The 23,225-nt window shown below is 39.2% G+C and overlaps 1 protein-coding gene across 8 annotated transcripts; it reads right to left on the bottom strand.

Moving 5' to 3' along the window:
- Window positions 1-1,368: 1,368 nt before the first annotated feature.
- Window positions 1,369-22,989, bottom strand: LOC100525275 (membrane-spanning 4-domains subfamily A member 4A). Of its 8 annotated transcripts, none has more exons than XM_003122665.5 (7): window positions 22,779-22,989; window positions 13,173-13,332; window positions 11,683-11,817; window positions 8,182-8,238; window positions 6,319-6,474; window positions 3,546-3,647; window positions 1,369-1,659 (listed from the first exon to the last, which is right to left on the bottom strand). In XM_003122665.5, exons 2-7 carry the CDS (start codon window positions 13,314-13,316, stop codon window positions 1,534-1,536), a joined length of 720 nt encoding a protein of 239 aa, XP_003122713.3. In that variant the 5' UTR covers window positions 13,317-13,332; window positions 22,779-22,989; the 3' UTR covers window positions 1,369-1,533. The 8 variants fall into 8 exon arrangements, with proteins under 8 accessions (XP_003122713.3, XP_013849719.3, XP_084867142.1 ...); XM_013994265.3 differs by having other exon boundaries at window positions 22,880-22,987; XM_085011016.1 differs by lacking the exon at window positions 3,546-3,647 and having other exon boundaries at window positions 22,779-22,977.
- Window positions 22,990-23,225: the final 236 nt, after the last annotated feature.

Genomic DNA, 23,225 nt, shown 5'->3' with positions numbered 1-23,225 from the left:
GGAGGATAATTACAATGGCAGAGATTACCCCCAAAGAGGGTTGAGCTCCCCAGCCCAGGGGTCTTACACCAGGAAAATGAGTCTCCAGAACATTTGACTTTGAAGGTGAGTGGGGCTTACTTTGAGGATTTCCAGAGGACTGTGGGAAATCGAGACTCCATTCTTAAAGGGTGCACACAAAATATCACATGCTCCAGGACCCAGGGCAGAAGCAGTAATTGAAAGGATCCTGGGTCAAACCCACCTGCTGATCTTAGAGAGCCTCCCAGAGAGGCAGGAGGCAACTGGAGCTCCCTCTGGGAACACAGACTCTGGCTGCAGCTACGTTGGGGAGCTCCTTCTACCATGGGGACACTGGTGCTGGCAAGTGCCTCTAGCTCGTTAGCCCCACCCATCAGCATTTTTGGCACCAGTACTAGGACACCTCTGGCCCGGCAATAGCAGAGCAGAGACACAGACCTACCAACCAGCAAGCTGACTGCTTTAAGACCCACTGAGTCCATAGCTGCACTGAGATCCAGCCCTGCCCACCAGAGGGCCCAGGACCTGGCTCCGCATACCAGTGCAGTGACACTAGCCCTGGGACTTCCAGGGCTCTGCAGCCAGACACCTTTTGAGCTGGCTCTACCCACCGGCAAACCAACACTAACTCCAGAAGCCCTGAGCTGTGGTCCCACCGAACAGTAAAGAGCCAGCTCACTTCTATTAAAAATGTAAATTGGTACAGCTATTACAGAAAAGAGTATAGAGGTTCCCCACCCACACCCCCAAGTTAAAAATAGAACTATCATATGATCCAGCAATCCCACTTCTGGATATATAGTTGACCTCTGAGCAACACAGGGATTAGAGGCACTAATCCCCTGCATAGTTGAAAATCTGTGTATAGCTTTTGACTCTCACCAAACTTAACTATCGAGAGCCTACTGTTGACCAGAAGACTTACTGGTAAAATAAACAGTCAATTAATACATATTTTGTATGTTACATGTATGTCTACATATATTTTATGCATTCGTGACATACTTAATATTTTCTTAATTGTTTTGATATTTTTGGGCCATGTAGTTTGAGTTTTTTTCAAATTGTTGAAAATCGCCAAAAAATTTTCTAGTATATATACTGAAAAAAAATCTGATTATAGTGGACCCACACAGGTCAAACCCATGCTGTTCGAAGGTCAAGTATATACTCAAAGGAAATGAAATCGCTATCTCAAAGAGATATCTACCTTTCCATGTTTATTGAAGCATAATTCACAAAGCCGACAGGGAAACAACCTAAGTGTCCGTCAAGGGATGAATGGATAAAGAAAATATTGTAAGAAAATTATGTATATGTATATATGTATGAAAAGAGGGCATGTTGTTCATTAAATGTATGATTTATTTATTTAAAGTCTTTTATTGCATTTAAAGAGATGGACAAGAGAATTGTTGAGTTATGAGGGAAAATAAGAACATGACTCAGAATTTTACATACATATTAGAGTCAGAGTTGGATCCTGGTACTTTCCCAAGCAGGTTTCTTGCATTACTGGAGGGAAAGATTTTCTGGAACATTTTTCTGTTGATCCGTTGGTGGCATCAAACCTCCTGCCAATGGTGCAGGAGATGCTGTTTCTGCCACGTGAACATTTGATGGCAGAATGAACACAACCTGTGAAATCAATCAGAATGCCATGGGTGAGTCCACCAAATAACCTCAGGGCTTCTCTTTTCTAAGTACACAGTGTCATCATTATCTGAGCCTACTCTTCTTTCTCTGGATTCAGTCTCAAAATCTATTTGGAGTTTCTCACGCATTCTTTAGATCAGGCTACGGCTAAGAAAAAACACGAGATGCTGATAGCTATTGCTGTGGTCTTATGAGTGGATTGATCTTACATGTGGACAATGATGCCTAATGAGTTGGGTGAACCACAGTATTATTGGAAAACATAGCGCTCTTCTTCCAAACCATGTTGCTCATACTGACGGCAACCATGTACCCCAGTAATTGACTTGCTTGCCATGAACTGCAAAACCACAGTGACCCAGAAAGGCCGGAATCATCAGATAACTAAGGAAAATGACGGTCCTTCTTCCACAGTCATTGTGAAATGGAGAATTTAGGGGGATGGGGGGGATAATTGAGATGAGATAAAGAGCTAGGCATGATATGCTCCAAGCCACTGCCCTTTGGGATTCACATTCTGCAATTCTGTCACAAGTGCAATTAGTGGGATCAATATTCCCTGCTCTGTAGCTACCCTAGGAGGTGAGGGAAACATAGGTCTAGATACTACATGAATGTGACTAAGGAGTTTACTCCCTTATCCAAATGCTTCACTGAATAAAAATAAAATGCTTCAATTCATGAAATTACAAAATCATTAGAAACTGCTGAGAAACTCTAGGTTCTGGGGTCTTATGAAGCAAAAGTCCACTAACATAGTTGACCTGATTTAGTCAGTCTCTCTTTCGTGGGGAAGGGCTGTGGGATTGGGGGTTGTGGTGTAGCATGGAAGCTCCCAAAGAAAGTAAAGAGGCATAGATAGCATGGTGTAGAAAAACACCAGAAAAGAATCTCATCAGACTTATGACTTTGTGATTTGGTTTTCGGCTGTGTCCGTCATGGGCCTTTGGGTAATGAAATTAATGAACAGCTCTTGGGGTTTAAATATCCATTTTCTCATCCTGGAACCCTCAATTCTTGGAAGGTATACTTGTCCTAGTCTTCCTAGTGCCTCCTAGACTCTTCTCTTCTCCCATTCTCCTCCCATTCCAGACACTCTTAAGAGGCAGGAGGATCTGCTGCAGGTCTCAAGGTAAGAGAACAGGCAGGTGTACACACTGAGAGAGAAGTCTGAAGACCTGACTGTCTTCAGTAGCCCAGGGAAGGTTTCTCTCATAGGATAATGGGGGAAAATCGGCAATCTCTGGGGACGTCTACATTGTGAAGTAGTCTCTGATTTGGACTAAGAGAGGTTGCCACAGAAGTAGGATGGATGGAGAAAAATGGCTTTTCTTTATTCATTGTGGTGGGCAGAGTTCTAAGGTGACACCCCAGGACACATTCCCCTGCACAATTCTCTCCTCTTCAGTGATGGGTGGGACCCGTGTATATGATGGGACATCATTCCTATGAGTAGGTTACTAATCAGTTGACTTTGAGTGGATCAAAAAAGGACATTATCCCGGATGGACTTGACCTCATTATGTGAACCCTTTAAAAGACTCTTAAAGCACCAGAGACTTTTGCTCTCCCGCTTCCCTCAAGGTAGAAGTAAGTTGTTATGAGTTCCACAGCTGAGAGGAAATAAATTCTGCCATAGGAACAGGGAAGGGGACCATGCTCAGTTGAGACCGCAGCTCGAGGCAACTTCTTGATTATAGCCTTGGGAGGCCCTGAGCAGAGGACCCAGCGAAGCTGTGTCCAGGCTCTTGACCCATGGAAACTGAGAGATAATAAATGTGTTTGTTCTAAGCCACTAAGTTTGCATAATTTATTACACAGCAACATAAAATGAACATAGCCATCTTCCAGGGAAGCCTGATACTCACCCCACCAGATTTACAACAGGTTACTTTGCATCCAAAGGCAGAGAGGGATAGAGCAATGCAGAACTCCAGCAGGGTTAAAATGAGCACCATACCATTCATTCCCTAAGGCCAAATCCGTAACAAGGAAATGTAAAGGATTAGAGATGACAAGGTACAAACACAATCACTGATTACAAGGCCACTAGAGAAGCAGCACCGCCCAGAGATCAGAAATACTGCCTCCCAACTGTGGCCCTACTCTTGTCAAATTCTTGGCTTGCTGAGCGTCACTTATTCTCTCACTTTTTTTCACTGATAAAATAATCATTTTCCCCACCTTCCACTTTCTAGTGATACTGTAAATACAAAACACAAAAACGCTGTGAAAGGGAGGAATTGTTCATAAAGATAGCTACCAAATTAGTTCTTTCAAACACTAGGAATTCCATATAGTTGAGACAATAATATGATCTCACATCTTAGTAACGGTAGGCAGGGTGATATTTATAGGCAGAATAATAATAGACCAAAGAGGTCCACAGCTAATGCCCAGAACTTGTGAATAGGTCAGTATGTCCATTTATGTGACCAAGGAGAATCAGGTCTGCAGAAGGATTAATGTTGCTGATTAGCTAATCTTGAGATGGAGGGCTTATCTTAGATTGTCTAGGTGAGCCCCGAATCCTTCTAAGTGGAAGCAGGAGGCAGAAAAGTCAAGATCCAAGACAGATTTGAAGATATTGCTCTGCTCGCTGTGAAGAGAGGACCTGGACAATAAGCCAAGGAGGGTAGGCAGCCTTGAGCGTTCGGAAACAGCAAGGAAACTGATTATCCTTGACAGTGTCCAGAAAGGAATAGAGCCCTGCCAGTACTTGGATTTTAGCTTAGTGAGAACCATTCCAAACTTTTGACCTCCCACACTGTATGTTGTCTTAGGTCACTATGTTGTAGTAATTTGTTACAGCAACAATAAGAAATTGAGGTAACAATGAAACCAAGTTAGCTGGTCTTTAATCCGTCTCCCCAGAGGATAGGTTTCAGGTCTAATCTTTAGCCAAAACACATGGTATGATTTGAAAAAATTGGGCCTTACTCTTATTCTTAAAAATATGAATTGGGTACCTGAAGGGATGCCTGGGATTATTTGGTCTAAACATTCTCTCTTTTCCTTTCCATGAAGAGGGATAGCACCTGTGCAAAAGCCAATGATAGATCAAGAACTGGGACACAAGTGACACTGATTCAAGTGCACCTCAAGAACCACTCACTGTTTCTCTATTTTCATTTCTTCAACATATTCAGTCTCTATGGTTCAGGACTTGTGGGCACAGAAGACAGAGCAGCAAACAAGGAAGACCACTTCCCTAACCTCAAGGATCTTACCACACACCTAACTGCAAAGCCTCGTGTGACTACACAGTTCCTGGCCAATGAAACTGGTAGATTTCATCCCAATCATGGTGCCCTTCAAGTCTATAAAAGGAGAAAAGTTCAGAAGATTCCTCCAAATAACTACATGGAAACCTATCAGATAATAGAGGGATGAGAAGAGAAGAGAAGAGACTTAAGATACATTTCCAAGAGTTCCCATCGTGGCGCAGTGGTCAATGAATCCGACTAGGAACCATGAGGTTGCGGGTTTGACCCCTGCCCTTGCTCGGTGGGTTAAGGATCCGGCGTTGCCGTGAGCTGTGGTGTAGGTTGCAGATGCGGCTCGGATCCTGCGTTGCTGTGGCTGTGGCGTAGGCCAGTGGCTACAGCTCCAATTCGACCCCTAGCCTGGGAACCTCCATATGCCGCTGGAGCAGCCCAAGAAATGGCAAAAAGACAAAAAGACAAAAAAAAAAAATGTGCACGACCTAAAAGGTGAGAATTGAGTTTTATTTGGGGCAAAAGGAGGATTATAGCCAGGGAGGCAGCATTTTAGATAGCACCAAAATAGCCCTCCAAAGAGGCAGGGGGAATGTCAGCATACATGTGATTTTGGTGAAGGAGGGGGTACACATGCAGCCAAGCACACATATTTTAGAAGTGTGCCATGAGTCTCATGAAGGCTACTGCTAGTCACAAGGAGCAGACCTCACCATGAAGGATTTTAGTGCTTTTCTGGACCTGGGGAGATGCGAGAATTGGGCTCATAAAATCTCCTGAAAATATCTAACTATCTGAAGACCCGTTAGGCCAGCTTTTCCCTGAGCACAGAGACCTCACTCCTGATGTCTGAGCTCTGCTCAGTGGGTGTTGAGGGTCAGTAGCCGCAGTGGCTCATGATTCAAACTCTGTAGAGGCAGATGGCAATTGCCAGTCTCCAGTTCACCCAGGAACATTCAGAAATGTTGAAAGGGATGCTGGGTTATTCACCACTTGTTCGATAATGTTCGAGACCATTTTACTTTATCATGAGAGAACCACATAACCTCATCAGGCTCTATCAGGAGGCGCTGGGGACAGAAAGGGACTGCTATCCAGACTCCATTTTTACAGCAGATATCAGTGCATACTTACCTGTGTTTTGAAATTAGAGTAGAAATTATGCAAAACTTTTACCATTCTAACGATTAGAGAGGAGGTGTTCTAAAGCTATGAGCGTTCTTCCCACCGTCTCTCATCACACAAAGACGAGGGACAGAGAGCTGAGATGTGGACCGGACTCCTCAATAAAAGACTGTTCTATTTCTCAGTCTCTCTATCTTTCCAAAGTGATGTGTCAAGGAGAGAATACCGATTGTGACTGTTGCGGGAGCCAAGGGTCCTGCTCCCACCACAGCATCCCAGGAAAAGAGGATGCACTCACCATTAAAATAGACAGGATCATTGAACAGTTCTCCAAATCTGGATTGCTTCTACAGGTATAGTCAAAGGAAGAAACAAGAAAACTGAGTGAAAGGAGTATGATCCCTATGGCAGCCAAGATGGAGCTGGTGATGTTCAATCCTAGGCTACCCTGGACCTAGATAAGAAATGAAAACCAATTAAACAGTCCAACAGCATCCTCAGATATGTCTCTATCCATCACTTGACACCCACCACTTCCTACCTACCACAGTCCATCTGCTCTCTCCTGATGATGGCAACAGTCCCCTGATTTGTCTCATTCCTTAGAGTGGTTTCAACTCTAATCTGCCAAAACCCAAATATGATCCCATTATTCCCAAGCTTACATCCTCCAGAAAATTCCCAGAGGCACATGAGATAAACTCTCATTCTTTTAGCAGGGCTTTCAGTATCCTTCACACTTTAGCTGGATGTTCCTGAAGGAATCCACCTCCTTCTCACGTTCCACTTCAGGTGTCTGACTTATGATTTTATTTTCTCAATGCTGCTTGCCTGACAGCCTCTATGTCTTTTGCACACTTTCTCCTTCTGCTGTCTATTCCTTTTCCCACATTATCCTCTCTATGTGAAGTTAAGGAGACTTTCAGAAGAACTAAAATTCCTCAAGAACATATGAGAAGCTTAGTGTGGCTGTAGCACAAGGTAGATTTTTTTAAAAAATTACAGTTGATTTACAGTGTTGTGTCAATTTCTGCTATCTACGAAACAGAAACAGAATCACAGACATAGAGAACAGACTTGGAGTTGCCAAGAGGGAGGGGGAGGGAATGGGATGGATGGGGAGTTTAGGGGTGGTAGATGGTATTGTATTGAGAATAGCTAAGAAATGAGATCCTACTGTACAGCACAGGGAACTATATCCAATCTCTTGGGACAGAACATGATGGAAGATAGTAGGAGAAAAAGAAGGTGTATATATCTGGGTCATATAAGAAGGTATATATAAAAAGAACACACACACACACACACAGGTATATATCTTTTTACATGTCTATAAAAAGAATGTGTATATATACTGGGTAACTATGCTGTACACCAAAAATTGACACAAGGTAGATTTATAATAGTTATAACTGGAGGAGAGATGCGAGGGGACAGACTGAGATCAGAGATGGAAAAAACAATATTGGCCATGCTCCAGAGTCTGATATTTGTCCTCTGGACAATGAAAACTGAAATATGGTCTAGAGCCAGAATAAAAATGTTTGTTGAGATCTGGGCTTTGGCCTTTTATTGGCGTTGTGAAAGACATATTTTGGCAGGAAAGTTATGTTTTAAATTTGCTGCTTCTTATTTAAATAGCCTTAGTGTAAATTTTTTTCATTGCAAGCTGAATCCAAAGCCTTTCTGCATACAGTTGGAATGCACAGTTTAGTCTCTATTTTTTGAAAAAAACTTCATTGGAGTATAGTTAACTTACAAAGTTGTGTTAGTTTCAGGCGTATGACAAAGTAAATCAGTTATACATACACATATATCCATTCCTTTTCAGAATCAGTTTAATCAATAAGTCAATAAATATTTGCCACACCAGCGCTTGGTGCCATTGTCACGGGCTAGATCTCAAGCTGCAGGCCTTGTTTGACTAATCCCATCTGAATTCTCTGCATTTTCTTAAGTACCCTCTCAGCAACTACCTTCCCACATTATTCACTCTCAAGTCGATAATTCTATTATCCAGTTTTCAAAAGATCCATTCAACTAGGTAAAACTTAACAATCTCTGATTTTTAAAAAACAAACAGAGTCTGCTTTCCTCTCTGGCAGAACATGTACTGGGTTAATCCTTCTTTAGGAACAAATAAGGAGGAAGCATCACTCACCAGACCTTTTGTCCCTTTAGTTCCTGCTGCAATTGACAAGGACCCTGAAATAATAAACTAGTAACAAGAGGAAAAATGCAGGTAAAAAACTTTAAAAAAAATATCTGAAGCCATAACTTATTAAAACTTACCCTAAATGTAATGAATATGTTAAATAGACCAACTATATTGGGAGAAACACAAGTTTGTAAATAATAATCCCCTTTTCTCAGAAATAACAGAGAAATTCTACCAGATGGAAACACAGAATTTATCATGTCTTTCAAAACATGTTTAACTACAAAGTATTTAAACTGTTTAAGGCCAATGAAATATAAGGAAGCACCTAAATTTCTGATATGAAGTAACCCAAATACAGTACCAAAATTTAATAAGATGTTAAAGATTATTTTTATTTAAAGTGACTACTAAGAGTTTCAAATAAAATAATAGCAATGAAAAAATGTAATTCAATATTAGATGATGATTTGAATATACCAGGACTGCACCTGCTGCATATGGAATTTCCCAAACTAGAGTTCAAATCAGAGCAGTAGCTGCCGGCCTACACCACAGCCACAGCAACACCAGATCTGAGTCGTGTCTGCAACCTACGCCACAGCTCATTGCCACACAAGATCCTTAACCCACTGAGCAAGGCAAGGGATTGAACCTGCATCCTCATGGGTACTGGTTGGATTCGTTGCTGCTGCACCACAATGGGAACTCCAGAGCAATCATTTTCCATTTAGCTAAAATGGCTGGAGTGAAGTCTACTGGACTCCCTGCTTGGAACTATTTAACTGTATGAATACGTGGGTTTGATTTCAGAAGTTTCAATCATTGTATATTAATAGCAAAAAAGACTGACATAATTAAACAGCTTGATAAATTTCTTCAATAAACTTCCAGGTACCACAGCATTGATAGGATTAATGTAAACTAAGTCATCTTTGGAAAAAAATAGCTCAAGGAATCATTCATCATATTTTATGAAATGAATCATGAACATGTGGGGATATTTCTTAAAATGTCCAGATATTTTAATATTGAAAATATAATTTATGAAATTAATAGATTTTAGGAGAAAATTCACACACTAATTGCTATTCATGTTTACAATGTTGATAGAAATTTAATAGAACTCAACATTATTCTTGACTTAAACATTTATAAAGTATGAGTTGCATTTTTCATAACATGATGAAACATCTGTCTCAGTCTAAATGTCTTTATCACATTTGATAGGGAAACACTAAGCTATCTCATTAAAGTAAAAATCAAGATAAAAATGTAGACTGCTATGTATTATTACTCATAGTATATTATCTAAAATAATTACATAAGAAAGACATTTAAAGAAAATGGTTAAGGAGTTCCCGTCGTGGCTCAGTGGTTAACGAATCCGACTAGGAACCATGAGGTTGCTGGTTCAATTCCTGGCCTTGCTTAGTGGGTTAAGTATCTGGCGTTGCCATGAGCTGTGGTATAATAGGTCACTGACACAGCTTGGATCCCACATTGCTGAGGCTCTGGTGTAGGCTGGTGGCTACAGCTCCCGTTAGACCCCTAGCCCGGGAACTTCCATATGCCGCGGGAGCAACCCTAGAAAAGGCAAAAAGACTAAAAAAAAAAAAAAAAAAAAGGTTAAAATTATTGTTATTTAAATATGAAAATGTTATAATACAAACATTCAAGTCTATCAACTAAAAGCTGCTTTAGCCTCTAGGAAAATTCAGGAAGGCACATGGAAAGAGCATTATATTCAGAAATTTCATGTATGCATTTTATAAATATGAGTGTGTTTGTGCGTTTGAAGACAGAATTTAGTAAGAGAACGTCATTTGCCATAGCAAAAAAAATAAATGAAGTTTCTGAGAGAAAAAAAATTCTTAACAAGGAATGTGCAATATCCACATACATGAATAAAACCTTATAATGTTTCAAAAGCACGCAAAAGCACACTTATACAAATAGACTAAGGTGGGGATAATTGTACAGGAGTCTAATAAATGACATATAACTGTGCTGGAGACCACAGGGCTCTTGGTATTGGTTCCTGTGTTACAGAAGGAAGAAAAGGAGGTCCTTCACAGGGAGGTCTGGAAATAGGCTGAAAGAATCGTTGAAGGTGAACAGCAAAAAATTCTGCTAATTAAGCAAGGCTCATCCAGCAAGCGATCAGCAAAGGTCTTGAGCAATGCCTCAGTTTACAAACACAGCTCCTTCAGGTCCTAATAATCTACCAAACATGTGTAGAAGGCATAGATTATGAAAACTGGATTCAGAGCTGGTCTTGAGAAGGAAATGAAAGGGAAGGCAGAAAGCCAGTGGTTTGGTGTGTGCAATACTGGAATTAGACTCACCCTACTTGGGCCCTGATTCCTGTACCAAATAATTGTGCAATCCTGGGTAAGTTACTTCATCTTTCTAAGTCTTCATTTCTTCATCTATAAATGAGGTCGATGATGAATACTTTCTCAGAAGTCTGCGATGATGGTTTGAAATGTAATTGTATATATAAAAGCACTTAGCAGAGTGTTTAAATCATGGTAAGAGTTTATTAAAAGCTATTACTGACATCAGCATTTTTGGAGATATAAAGCATTGCACAACTGTCCAGAAGTTGAACAGCATTTGCTGATCTTCAAATCTTGTACTTCTGCTATTAACAGGTGAGCCATCTCTCTCATAAAACTCAAAACTCTCCAATTTTGTAAATAAATGGAAACCCGCAATGGTTGAATAGGTTCCCTGATTCTAACACAAATCCAGCTTATAAATTAATTTTTCTCTTCTCAGTAGGTAAACCTTGACACTTTATACTGTTTACATTCTCAACTTATACAAAAACAATATTCCATTTTGTTTTGGGAATTTTTTTAAACTTTCTTATATTGAACTTACAAGACAAAATTTATCTAATAGCAATTCTACCTGCTAAAATTTGATAGGTGAATATAAATTGCTTGCTCACCAGCCATGTCTCCTTTTCCTTCTTGCTGAAAAAATCCTTCATTTCATTCAGTCTCTCATAAACATCAGGGAACCCTTTCCAGTCACAGAGGTTCCATTACCTTTGCCCATAGCTGGCTTGGGAATAAAAAGCTTCATGCACACAAAGCACTTACAAACAGTCAGATATATCAGTAAGTCTGAAATGGTACGACGGCTGTGCTCAGTGAGGTCTTTGCACTCCTGAATTAACCAACCCTGGTAATGACTAGCCTTCTTCTGAAATGACCGATGCTTTCAATTCATTCTGGTTTGGGTCTTTGGCTACATGCTGCTGCATGTACTGTGTACTGACGGATACATATTAAACAGTCAATCTGCCAACTTTCTCTGAGTTTTATATTATTATTCCCAAATTCAATATGAGAAAATTGGGTCAAAAGGAGGTTAGACATCTTTCTGGAAGTTACAGAATGACAATATAGGGTTAGGATATGATTCCAAAGCTCGGCATACTAACAACTATGTTTGGTTGTCTCCAAAGATGTCAGAGGGTGTTCTACTCACCATCACTGATGCCGAAATTATATACCCTGCACATGCCAAATAGAAGGAGTATTCCAAGTATTTATGTGACAACGTGACACTCATCACGACTGTCCCCAAGCTCGAGTTCATCAGGGCAATCAGGACTTGTACAACCTAGAAATGATGAAGAAAGTTAAAAGCTGATTACCACAAAAGCGGTACCCAAACCTCTCCATTTTCAACTTCTATGTAACCTTCACGGTCCTTATTTATTTATTTATTTATTTGCTTTTTAGGGCCATATCCATGACATACGAAAGTTCCCAGGGTAGGGGTCGAATCAGAGCTGCAGCTGCCGGCCTATGCCACAGCAACACAGAATCTGATCTGCATCTGTGACCTACCCCAAAGCTCATGGCAATGCCGGATCCTTAACCCACCGAGCAGGGCCAGGGATCAAACCCGAATCCTTATGGATATGAGTCAGGTTCATTACTGCTGAGCCACAAAGGGAACTCCCTGTTCCAAATTTTTTGGAAAAACTCAGATGATTTTCTTGATATTCTCTTGTCACTTTTCTTTCATACAAAGAACTGGGGATATATTAACTTCCTGAAATTACCTCTCAGGATCTCTATGCCCAACTGCTCCAGTAATTGCAAGGTCAAAAGAGTGCACCTGGGCCTGCTCAGAGGTGCTTTACGGATACCTATGATGATGTTCCCGTCCCTCTCCTTCACAGAAATGATCCAAAAGTTAAGGAGCAATTACTGTAGCCAGGAGAAATAACCTAGACGAAGGAGAGTTTGTTCAGGGGAAGAAAAAGATGAGAGCATTTTCTTGGGGCCTGAGGACATGGGTGAGTAGAGGGGTCTAAAAATAGGACCTGGATCACAATTACCCCCATGGCTTTGAAAAGGATCCAAAATGTCACAGGGACTTCATCCCATCGGTTTAAATCTTAATGACGTTGTCCCATTGCTTTCAATCTTGGCCGAGAAATAATTCTCTATATTCACTGTCTTTCTACCTGAACTAACCTGTCCTTCTTAAAACTATCCTTTTTTTTTTTTTTTTCCTTTCTAGGCAGACCCACCTGAGACTCTAGACAGACATACACAGAAGATAGAATTTTTATTCTCTAAGGAGCAGGCTGAGAAAATTCCCCCAGAGAGAACAGTAACCATACAGGACCATCAGCTCTCAGGAAGGTCTGTGTGAGGGACATCAGCTGGTATCCGTGAGGCCTTTTCTTTGCTGCTCTTCCATGAAGACATTAAATATAGTTAATACGGACGACCCACAGCCCTAGAATAGGTCTAAAGTCACAATATTTTAAATACAACCCAATTGCAAGCATGATGCAGTAGAATATTGTATCATTTTTTCAAGTGTGGGGTCTGAACATGAAATACTGAGGTCCTTAAGGCTTGTTGATGAGGTTAGTGGGACAGAGTATTTGGCATTTATGTCTGATCAGTACTGAATTGACAGCCCATGGTCTTCTCCCAGATCTACAGGTGACTTACCCCAAGGATTTTGGGTTCCCCTTTCAGGAACTTCTCTAGCATCTCTTTCCACAGATGTGAACGTAGGGAAGAAAGCTGTCTGGGCTGGTGCACGTCAGGGTCAGCCCCTGGTGTGGTCTGTTCCATTTCTTGAGTGGTTATCATGGCAGCAGAAAAGGTGCTACAATAAGAAATGTAATTTATGGAGTTCCTGTTGTGGCTCAGTGGGTTACAAAGCTGACTAATATCCACGAAGATGCAGGTTCAATTCCTGCCTTCACTCAGTGGGTTAAGGATCCCATGTTGCCATGAACTGTGGTATAATAGGTCACTGACACAGCTTGGATCCTGCATTGCTGTGGCTGTGGTGTAGGCCTGAAGCTGTAATTTGACTCCTAGCCTGGAGACTTTCTTATGCTGCAAGAGCGGCCCCCCCAAAAAAAGGAAATGTAATTTACGATGAGGTCCTGGAAGTGACAGGAAAACCTCTGGTCTACATTCCCTTCCTTTATTATAACAGCATTAGGAGATCTTCACAAAATGTAATTACTGCATAGACCAGCCAGGAAAATGGAACAAGAAACACTTTAAGGAGAGAGGGAACAAGGAGGGGAGAGAGAGAGGGGGTGGGGGAAAAAGAAATGTGCCAGGTGACATGAAGATGCTGGAAGGTACTGAAGAGAGGGAAATGGGGGTGAATATGCTGACCCCCTCAAATTAGAGAACTGTCTTCAAGTTCCCATATCAAGTCTGTACTCATCTTTGATCTCCATCCCTATTACTGCATAGTTCCTTGGTCACAGCCATGTCTTCTTTGAACAATAACTTTGATAATAGTAATAAGCTACACAGGATCGTTTGCACTTTAATTTATTGCAAAGAACTTTGTGGTCCTCCTTTTCTAGTCAGAATACAACTACATTTTCAGAGCTGGAAACCCAATCCGCGTCATCTTTACTAAACACCAGTTATGTAATCCTGGTTTTCACGCTGTAAACACTGGACTATGGGGATGGAATTTCTTATTTCAAGTCATATCACTGGGAATAAGAATTTAAATCTCTTGTCCAATTAAAATGCTTTAAATCCTGATTGGCCAATGCATAGCAGGGACACATAAAATTATTTTTCTGAGACTCAAAGCACAAATATAATCCTCTTAGGCCACTTTCTCTCCTCAATATAATCGGTAACTCCATGCGGGTTAGGTGGAGATGGGCTGCAGACCACATGAACATTTTTATCTACTCATGTGAATCCATGTCCAGATGTTGCATGGCTCACTTCCACAAATTTTGAGGGAAGCAAAACTTCAGATTCTGCAAGCCACGATCAATTCTGATTTATTATTTGACTTACACCAATCAAGGAAAAAACTTCAACGTCCACAGATTACAAAGAATACAGATGTCGAAAAAGAGGTCACCAAACAAACCACATCAACAACAAAAACCCAGCTATGGCAGCAACAGCCACAATAATAATGAACACTTTATATGGAATATTCTTTGAGAAGATCAACAAAATTGGAAAATCTTTAAGACTGAGCAGGAAAAAATGCAAGAAGAAATTACTAAAATAAGGAATGAAAAAAAGGAACATGATTACCAGATTAACAATAATTAAAAATTATAAGAGAATGTGAAAAATATATACTGTATGACAGTATATTAGATAACCTGGATGAAATAGTCAAATTTCTATAGAGACACTAACTAGTGAAACTGACACAAGAAGAAATACCAAAGCTTTATAGATCTATAGCAAGAAATTAAATTAGGAATTAAAAAATTCCCACAAAGAAAAGCCCAAATCCAAATGGTTTCACTGAATTCTATCAAGCATTTTTAAAAGAATTAATAAGTGTCTTCAAAAACTTTGAAAAGCTAAAGATGAAGGAACACTACCCAATTTTCATTGTATGAGGCCAGTATTACCTTGACTCCAAAATCAGGAAACATTCATAAGAAAATAAAACTATAGATGAATATCTGTTATAGAGACACAAAGATACTGAACAAAACAGTAGAATCCAACAACATGTAAATAGAGCTATATACCTAATCAAGTTATTCTCGAGAATGCAAGGTTGCTTCTTTTTCCAACCATTCGGAAAGTGAACAATGTAACATAACACTAATAGAATAAAAGACAAAAGCCGCATGAACACCTTGGATAGATGCAGAAAAAATTTTTATAAAGTCCAGTATCTTTTCATGATGAAAAAGCTCAAAAAACTGATCAAAAGCAGCTGTGAAATACCCACAGATAACACTGTAGTTAAAGCTGAAACACTGAATCTTTCCCCTTAAGATCAGGAACAAGTCAGGATTTTCACTCTCATCTCTTTCTGTTCTACATTGTATTGCGGATTCCAGCAAAAGTAATTAAGAAATGGAGTTCCTGTCATGCCACAGCGGAAACGAATCTGACTAGGAACCATGAGGCTGCGGGTTCAATCCATGGCCTCACTCAGTGGGTTAAGGGTGCAGCGTTGCTGTGAGCTAGGTGTAGGTCACAGATGCAGCTTGGATCTGGAGTTGCTGTGGCTCTGGCGTAGGCCAGCAGCAGCAGCAGCTCCGATTTGACCCCTAGCCTGGGAACCTCCATATGTCATGGGTGCAGCCCTAAAAGGACAGAAGACCAAAAATAAAATAAAATAAAATAAAATAAATAAAAATTAATTAGGAAAGAGAAAGAAATAAAAGACATCCAGATAGGAAGGAATGAAGTACATTATCTTACACAGATGACATTATTCTGTATATTAAAAATCCTGGAGTTCCCATTATGGCTCTGGGTTAAGAACCCAACATAGGGTCCATGTGGATGTGGGTTCAATCCCTGGCCTTGTTCAGTGGGTTAAGGAACCTGCATTGCCACAGCTGCCACGTAGGTCACAGATGAGGCTGGGATGTGGTGTTGCTGCGGCTGTGGTGAAGGTTAGCAGCTGCAGCTCTGATTCAACTTCTAGCCTGGGAACTTCCATATGCCACAGGAGCTGCCCTAAAAAGGAAAATAAAATTCTATGAAATCTTCCCTCCCTTCCCCCCAAAAAACCTATTAAAACTAAAAAAACAAGTTCAGCAAAGTTGCAGGATACACATAATATATACAAAACTCAACTATATATCAATACCCTAGCAATAAATAATCTAAATATTAAACTCAGAAAACTCCAATTACAATAATATGGAAAATAAGAGAATTCTCTGGAATAAGTTTAACAAAAAAAGCACAAGACTTGTAAGATCACTGAAATAAATCAAAGAAAAACTAAATAAATGGAAACACAATCCATGGGCAGGAATTGGAAGATTTAGTATTGATTGTTAAGATGGCAACCCTTCCCAAGCTGATTTACAGACCCAACAAAATCCCTATCAAAATCCCAGCTACCTTTCTCTAGACATTTAAAAGCTTACAACTTAAAAGTCATATGGCAACCACAAGTCTATTCTCCAAGTCCATGATTTTCTTTTCTGTGAAAAGAGGGAATGGGATGGACAGGGAGCTTGGGGTTAATAGATGTAGACTTTTGCCTTAGGAATGGATTAGCAATGAGATCCTGCTGTGTAGCACTGGGAACTCTGTCTAGTCACTTATGATGGAGCATGATAACGTGAGAAAAAAGAATGTATACATGTATGTGTAACTGGATCACCATGCTGTACGGTAGAAAACTTACACAACACTGTAAAACAGCTATAATGGAAAAAAATAAAAATCATTATATAAAAAAGTAAAAATAAAAATAAAAAAGTCTAATTGGGAAAAAGAACATATATATATGTTTATATATATATATAAAACTGTGTGGTGATGGACTTTAAGTAAACTTATTGTAGTAATCATATCACAATATTATATCAAATCAATGTGTTGTATATCTAAAACCAATACAATGCTACATATCAATTACATATCAACAAAAAAAAGATGTTTTCAGTTAAAAAAAAAAAGTCATATGGAAATACAAGGGACCAATAATAGTCAAAACAACCTTAAAAAAAAAGACAACTTTGAGCATTTATACTTTCAAATTCCAAAATTTACCACCAAGATCATTTTCAGAACAGTGTGGTGCTGACATAAGGACAAAAACATAGAACAAGGGAATCAAATTAACAGTCCAGAAATAAGCCCTTACATTCATAATTAATTGGCTTTTGACAAGGATGCCAATTCTATTAAATGAGGAAAGATATTCTTTTCAGTAAATACTGAAAAACTTGCATTCCCACATGCAAAGGAATAAAGTTACACCCTTCTTCATACCAAACAAAAAAATTAACTTCGAGTGGATCAAAGGCCTAAACATAAGAACTAAAAATATAAAACTATTAGAAGAAAATATTGGAGTTTATCTTTGTGACCTTGGGTTAGGAAATGATTTCTTAGGTATAAAAATAGAAGCTCAAGCAACTGAAAAAAAAACAGATAAATTAGACTTCAAAGGGCACTTGGAAGAAAGTGAAAAGATGAGCCAAAGAAAGAGAGAAGATATTTGCAAATCTGATAAGGGACTTGTATCCAAAATATCTGAAGAACACTTACATCTCAATTATAAAACAAAAATAACACAACTTAAAGATGGGCAAATAATTTGAATTGGCTAATTCTTCCAAGAAAATATGCAACTGGAGTTTCCGTCATGGCGCAGTGGAAACAAATCTGACTAGGGACCATGAGGTTGTGGGTTCAATCCCTGGTCTTGCTCAGTGGGTTAAGGATCCGGCATTTCCATGAGCTGCAGTGTAGGTGGCAGACACGACTCAGATCTGGTGTTGCTGTGGCTCTGGCGTGGGCCAGGAGCTGTAGCTTTAATTAGACCCTAGCCTGGGAACCTCTGTTGTGGCCCTAAAAGGACAAAAGGCAATAAATAAATAAATAAATAAATAAATAAAAAAGAAAAAGAAAGAAAGAAGAAAATATGCAACTGGCTGATAAGCACATGAAAAAATTCTCAACATCATTTGTCATTAAAGAGATGTAGATTAAAACTGCAATGAAATACCACTTCACACCTAGCAGGATGGAAAACATAAAGACTGACAGATAGTAAGAAGTGGCAGTGAGGATGTGGAAAAATTGGAACCCTCAAACACTGATATTGAGATTGTAAACTGGTGCAGCCACTTTGGAAAACAGTTTGGCAGCACTTCAAAACGTTAAAGAGAGACTTACCATATGTCCTAACAATTCTACTCCCAGATAGATACCTAAGAGAATGAAAACAGTTACACAAAAAAACTTGGATATGCATTTAGTAGCAGAATTATCCACAGACAACCAAATGCCCGTCAACTGATAACTGGATAAATGTACAAACAAATAACTCTCCCATTCACTAGACTAGTATAATGGCTCCTCCTAAGCAAAGGTGCTCTGGAATTACACCACCTGGATTTAAATTCCATCTCTGCCACTCTTTACTCAAGTTACTTCATCTTGTGTTTCCAAAACTCTATAATGTAAATAATAGTGCTTACCTCTTGTGAGAATTTAATTATGAGCTGATACATTTTAACCAGTGCAATTCACATAATAAATACTAAATACATATTTAACTATTATTTTTGTTGCTACTACTGTTATTTACCTTTTTTTTTTTTTTTTTTGCTTTAGGTATAGAATATAAACTTCCTCTAATACTCTCTCCACTCAAGGACATACTAGAGAGTGATTTTATTCCTGGCATCCTCTTGCTCCAACTTGCTCTTGGCTTGGGGGAGTTGAAGAGGCAGAGGAGAGAGGCTTATATGATTGGTTATAGTGTGTGTTCAGTGGTTGAGTTTTCCTCTTTTCCAGTTTGTCTCAATAGTTGGTCAGAAAGGTCAGGGTTGTCCCCTGATTTCTGCTGTCATGAAATAAGCTACACAGAAGACTGTAGAAGCAGACCAGGAAATTCTCTCTATATTTTGGTCGGTTCTGATGATAACTAGATTTGTGAGATAGATTCCATATCATGTGTTGTTGAACAAATGTATTCAGAATTTTCTGTTTATTTTGCACATTGCCTGAGCAGAACCCAAGATCTTGACTTAGAGAAAAGAGAATAAAACAGGTAACTTTCTTCTGGCCTTCAATCTAATCTACATCCTCGAATCCAGTTTTCCCTGAGAGAGCCAGTCCTCTGGAAGTTTAACTTAAGTCATGATAATAAAGCCCTAATTTGTTTTCCATTTAGCAACCTGTCCCAGAGGAGAATGGGGATAATTTTTATGTCAAACATTGGGAGACTTAAACAGAAGACATCCAGCTTTCTCCATTCAAAAAATTAATGTGGTGCAATGACAAGTCTGTAGAGGAGATTATTTCAGAAACCTATAAATAATCAGTCCCTAATACAGAATGGAAAAGGCTAAAGATAACAAGAACCATAAGCGGACTAAGGACATAAGGTTCCAACTGCTTTTTTTTTTTTTTTCCTGAGGAAAAAAGAAGGATCAACAATTAGCTCAAGTTTGCAAGTTAAAAAACCTGGTACTTTGTCATTGATGCCTTCTCTTATCCACCCTCTATGTCCAATCAGTCAGGTTCTTCTGATCTTACATGACCATTTTTAAACTCTGGGCATATTTCCTACCCTAATTGACCAAGCTGTCATCCTGTTTTTATCAGTAGTATTGCCATGCCCTCTTAATGTTCTCTTGTGTCCATTTGTGGTCCTCGATGTCCAGTTTATTCCCCATTCCAACTGATACCAGAAAAATTCAAAGGTTCATAAGAGGCTACTATGAAAAACTATATGCTGGAGTTCCTGTTGTGGCTCAGCAGGTTAAGGACCTGATGTTGTCTCTGTGAACATGTGGGTTTGATCCCTGGCCTCACTCAGAGGTTAAAGATCTGATGTTGCCATAGGCTGTGGCATAGGTCACAGAGGCAGGTCAGATGTGGTATTGCTGTGGCTGGGGCATAGGCCCCAGCTGCAACTCTGATTCAACCTCTAGCCTGGGAACTTCCATATGCTATGGGTGCAGCCGTAAAAAAAAAAAAAAAAGAGAGAGAGAGAGAGAGAGAGAGAGAGAGAAAGAAAGAAAGAAAGAAAGAAAGAAAAACTATATGCCAACAAACTGGACAACCTAAAAGAAATGGAAAAATTCTCAGAAATGCCAGCTTCCTGACACTGAGTCAGGAAGAAATAGAAAATCTGAATATACGAATTACTAGTAGGAGTTTGAATCAGTAATCAAAAATCTCACAGTGAAGAAAAGCCCAGCACCAGATGGATTCACTGGTAAATTTTACCAAACATTTAAAGAAGAAATTAACACCAATTTTTCTCAAACTCTTCCAGAAAATCAAAGAGGAGGAAATACTCCCATACTCATTTATGAATTCAGCATTATCCTGACACCAAAATCAGAAAAGGACACTACTACAGACCAATATCTCTGATGAATATAGACACAAAAATTCTCAGTAAAACACTATCGAACTGATTTTAGCAGCACATTAAAAGGTTCATTCACCATGATCAAGTGGGATTTATCTCTGGGCTGTCAGAATGGTTCAACATACACACATCAATCAATGTGATACACCATTAATAGAATGAAGGAAAAGAACCATATGATAATCTCAATCACACAAAAAAAGCATTTGATGAAATTCAACATCCATTCACAATAAAAGCTCTTTTTTTTTTCCCTCTGGAAAAACACTTTATTTTTTTATTTTTATTTTTTTATTTTCCTACTGTACAGCAAGGGGATCAAGTTATCCTTACATGTATACATTACAATTACATTTTTTAAAAAGCTCTTAATAAATTAGGCACAGAAGGTACATATTTTGACATAATAAAGGCCATATATGACAAGCCCACAGGTAATATCATACTCAATTGTGAAGGACTGAAAGCTTTTCCTCTAAAAGGGTGCTCACTCTCACCACTCCTACTTAACATAGTACTACTAGAAGACTAAGCTAGAGCAACTGGGAAAGACAAAGAAAAAAAATTGTATCAGAATTGGAAGAAGTAAAATTGCCTCTATTTGCAGATAATAGGATTTTATATATAGAAAATCCTAAAGACTCAACCAAAAACTCTTAGATGTAATCAATTAATTAACTCAAAATGGATTAAAGATCTGAATGTAAGGTCAGATAACTATAAAACTCTTAGAGGGAAACATAGGCAGAACATAAACAGCAATATCTTCTCATAACCACCTCTAATAAAAATAAAAATAAACAAATGGGACCTAATTAAACTTAAAAGTTTTTGCATGGTAAAGGAAGCCATAAACAAAATGGGAAAAAACCCCACAGAACAGAAGAAAATATTTGCAAATGATGCAACTGACAAGTGACTAATTTCTAAAACATTCAAACAACTCATAAAGCACAACATAAAAAAAGAAAAAACCAAACAACCTAATAAAAAATGGGCAGAATACCTAAAGGCATTTCTCCAAAGAAGATGTACAGGTGCCAAAAAAACATGAAAAGATGCTCAACATCGCTAATTACTAGAGAAACGCAAATCAAAACTACTATGAGGTACTGCCTTACGCCAGCCAGAATGGCCATCATCAAAGAATCTACAAACAATAAAGTCTGGAGAGGGTGCACAGAAAAGGGAACCTTTTTGCACTGCTGGTTGGAATGTAAATATGTACACCACTATGGATAACAGTATGGAGGTTCCTTGAGAAACTAAAAATAGAACTACCATATGATCGAGCAAGCCCACTCCTGGGCATCTATCTGGAGAAAACCATAGTTTGAGAAGATATATGTACCCATGTGTCCATTACAGAACTATTTACAATAGCCAAGAGATGAAAGCAACCTAAATGTCCATCAACAGAGGAATGGATAAAGAATGAGGTACACCTATACAATGGAACATTACTCATCCATTAAAAAAGAATGAAATAAGCCATTAGCAGTAACATGGATAGACCAAGAGATTATCTTATTAAATGAAGTCAGTCAGACTGAAAGGCAAGCATCATATGGTATCAATTATATGTGGAATCTTTAAAAAAAAGGACACAGACTTTGAAAACAAACTTATGTTATCAAAGGGGACAGTTGGGGGAAGGCATAGATTGGGGGTTTGGGACTGGTATATGCACATTGAGGTATATGGAATGAACGGCCAACAGGGACCTACTATATAACACAGAGGACCCAGTATTCTGTGAGAGTCTATTTGAGAAAAAAATCTGCAGAAAAAATGGATGTGTGTACATGTATAACTGAGTCATTTTGTTGTACAGCAGAAATTATCACAACATTGTAAATCAACTATACGTCAATGAAACTTTAAAACATGAAAAAAAAAAAAGAGTACATGAGATAATGAGTCAAAAGTGATTTTCCTGACAGTCTGGGGATTTAGAGAACAAAAGTAAACCCCAACCAGCATTCAGTATCCAGCATCAGGCTTTAGAAGCCTGTCCTTACACCCATCCTCTGCAGCAGATTGTACCCCCACCCCCCACCCCCAAACATACATTTAAAGGTTCACTTGACCCAACCCAACTTAGAATACCAGCTTCTGGCATGGGAGATGACCTCATCTTCTCTCCTTCCACCCTCAGGGATTCTAGAACCAGTGAATGAGAAAACCATAAGCCCTAAAAGCCTAGGAAGACATGTCCCTGGACCTACCTTTCTTCACGCCTGCAATGTCAGCTGGGAGTCTTACAAATGCTGGAGAGTCTGGGTAAGTGTCTTCAGCTCAGATATAATCACTTGCCCCTATTCCATACCTCACTCAGTTTGAATCTGCATTCTTCTCCCAGCAGCTTTTCTAATCCCCCAAAGCTGTGCTGAGTACTTCTCAGACCCACAGGCAGTTCCTTTTTTTTTTTTTTTTTATAGGAAGCTAACTGGTTTTGTGTCCCAGATATGGGTGTGGAGGATATCTATTGCAAAATTTGCTGAACAGGCAGTGACTGCCTCATATTGTCTCTCATAGGAAAATAAGAGTGGTTATTCCTGCTTATATTAGTGGTGATCACCAGTTGAGGATTTACTGTGTGTCAGTCTCTGCTCAAAGGTTTTTATATAAACAAAACAACTTAATGGCATTTAAAATTCATTTGAAAAGCCCCT

This window comes from Sus scrofa, chromosome 2, assembly GCF_054392235.1.
Source record: "Sus scrofa isolate SSC_HxYL_T2T_F1_AM1 chromosome 2, Sscrofa_HxYL_maternal_Yorkshire_Landrace_v2.0, whole genome shotgun sequence".
NCBI classification, from domain to species: Eukaryota; Metazoa; Chordata; class Mammalia; order Artiodactyla; family Suidae; genus Sus; species Sus scrofa.
The sequence above is the reverse complement of the archived record's forward strand: the minus strand, read 5'-3'. Positions and strand labels throughout refer to the sequence as shown.

Coding starts and splice junctions, on each gene's coding strand:
- LOC100525275 (XM_003122665.5), bottom strand. CDS start 13,316: ATGATAACCACTCAAGAAATGGAACAGACCACACCAGGGGCTGACCCT. Junction 6,475..8,181: donor CTAAAGGGACAAAAGGTCTG/GTGAGTGATGCT, acceptor TTTCTTATCTAG/GTCCAGGGTAGCCTAGGATT. Junction 3,648..6,318: donor TGATCCTGTCTATTTTAATG/GTGAGTGCATCC, acceptor ATTTGGCCTTAG/GGAATGAATGGTATGGTGCT.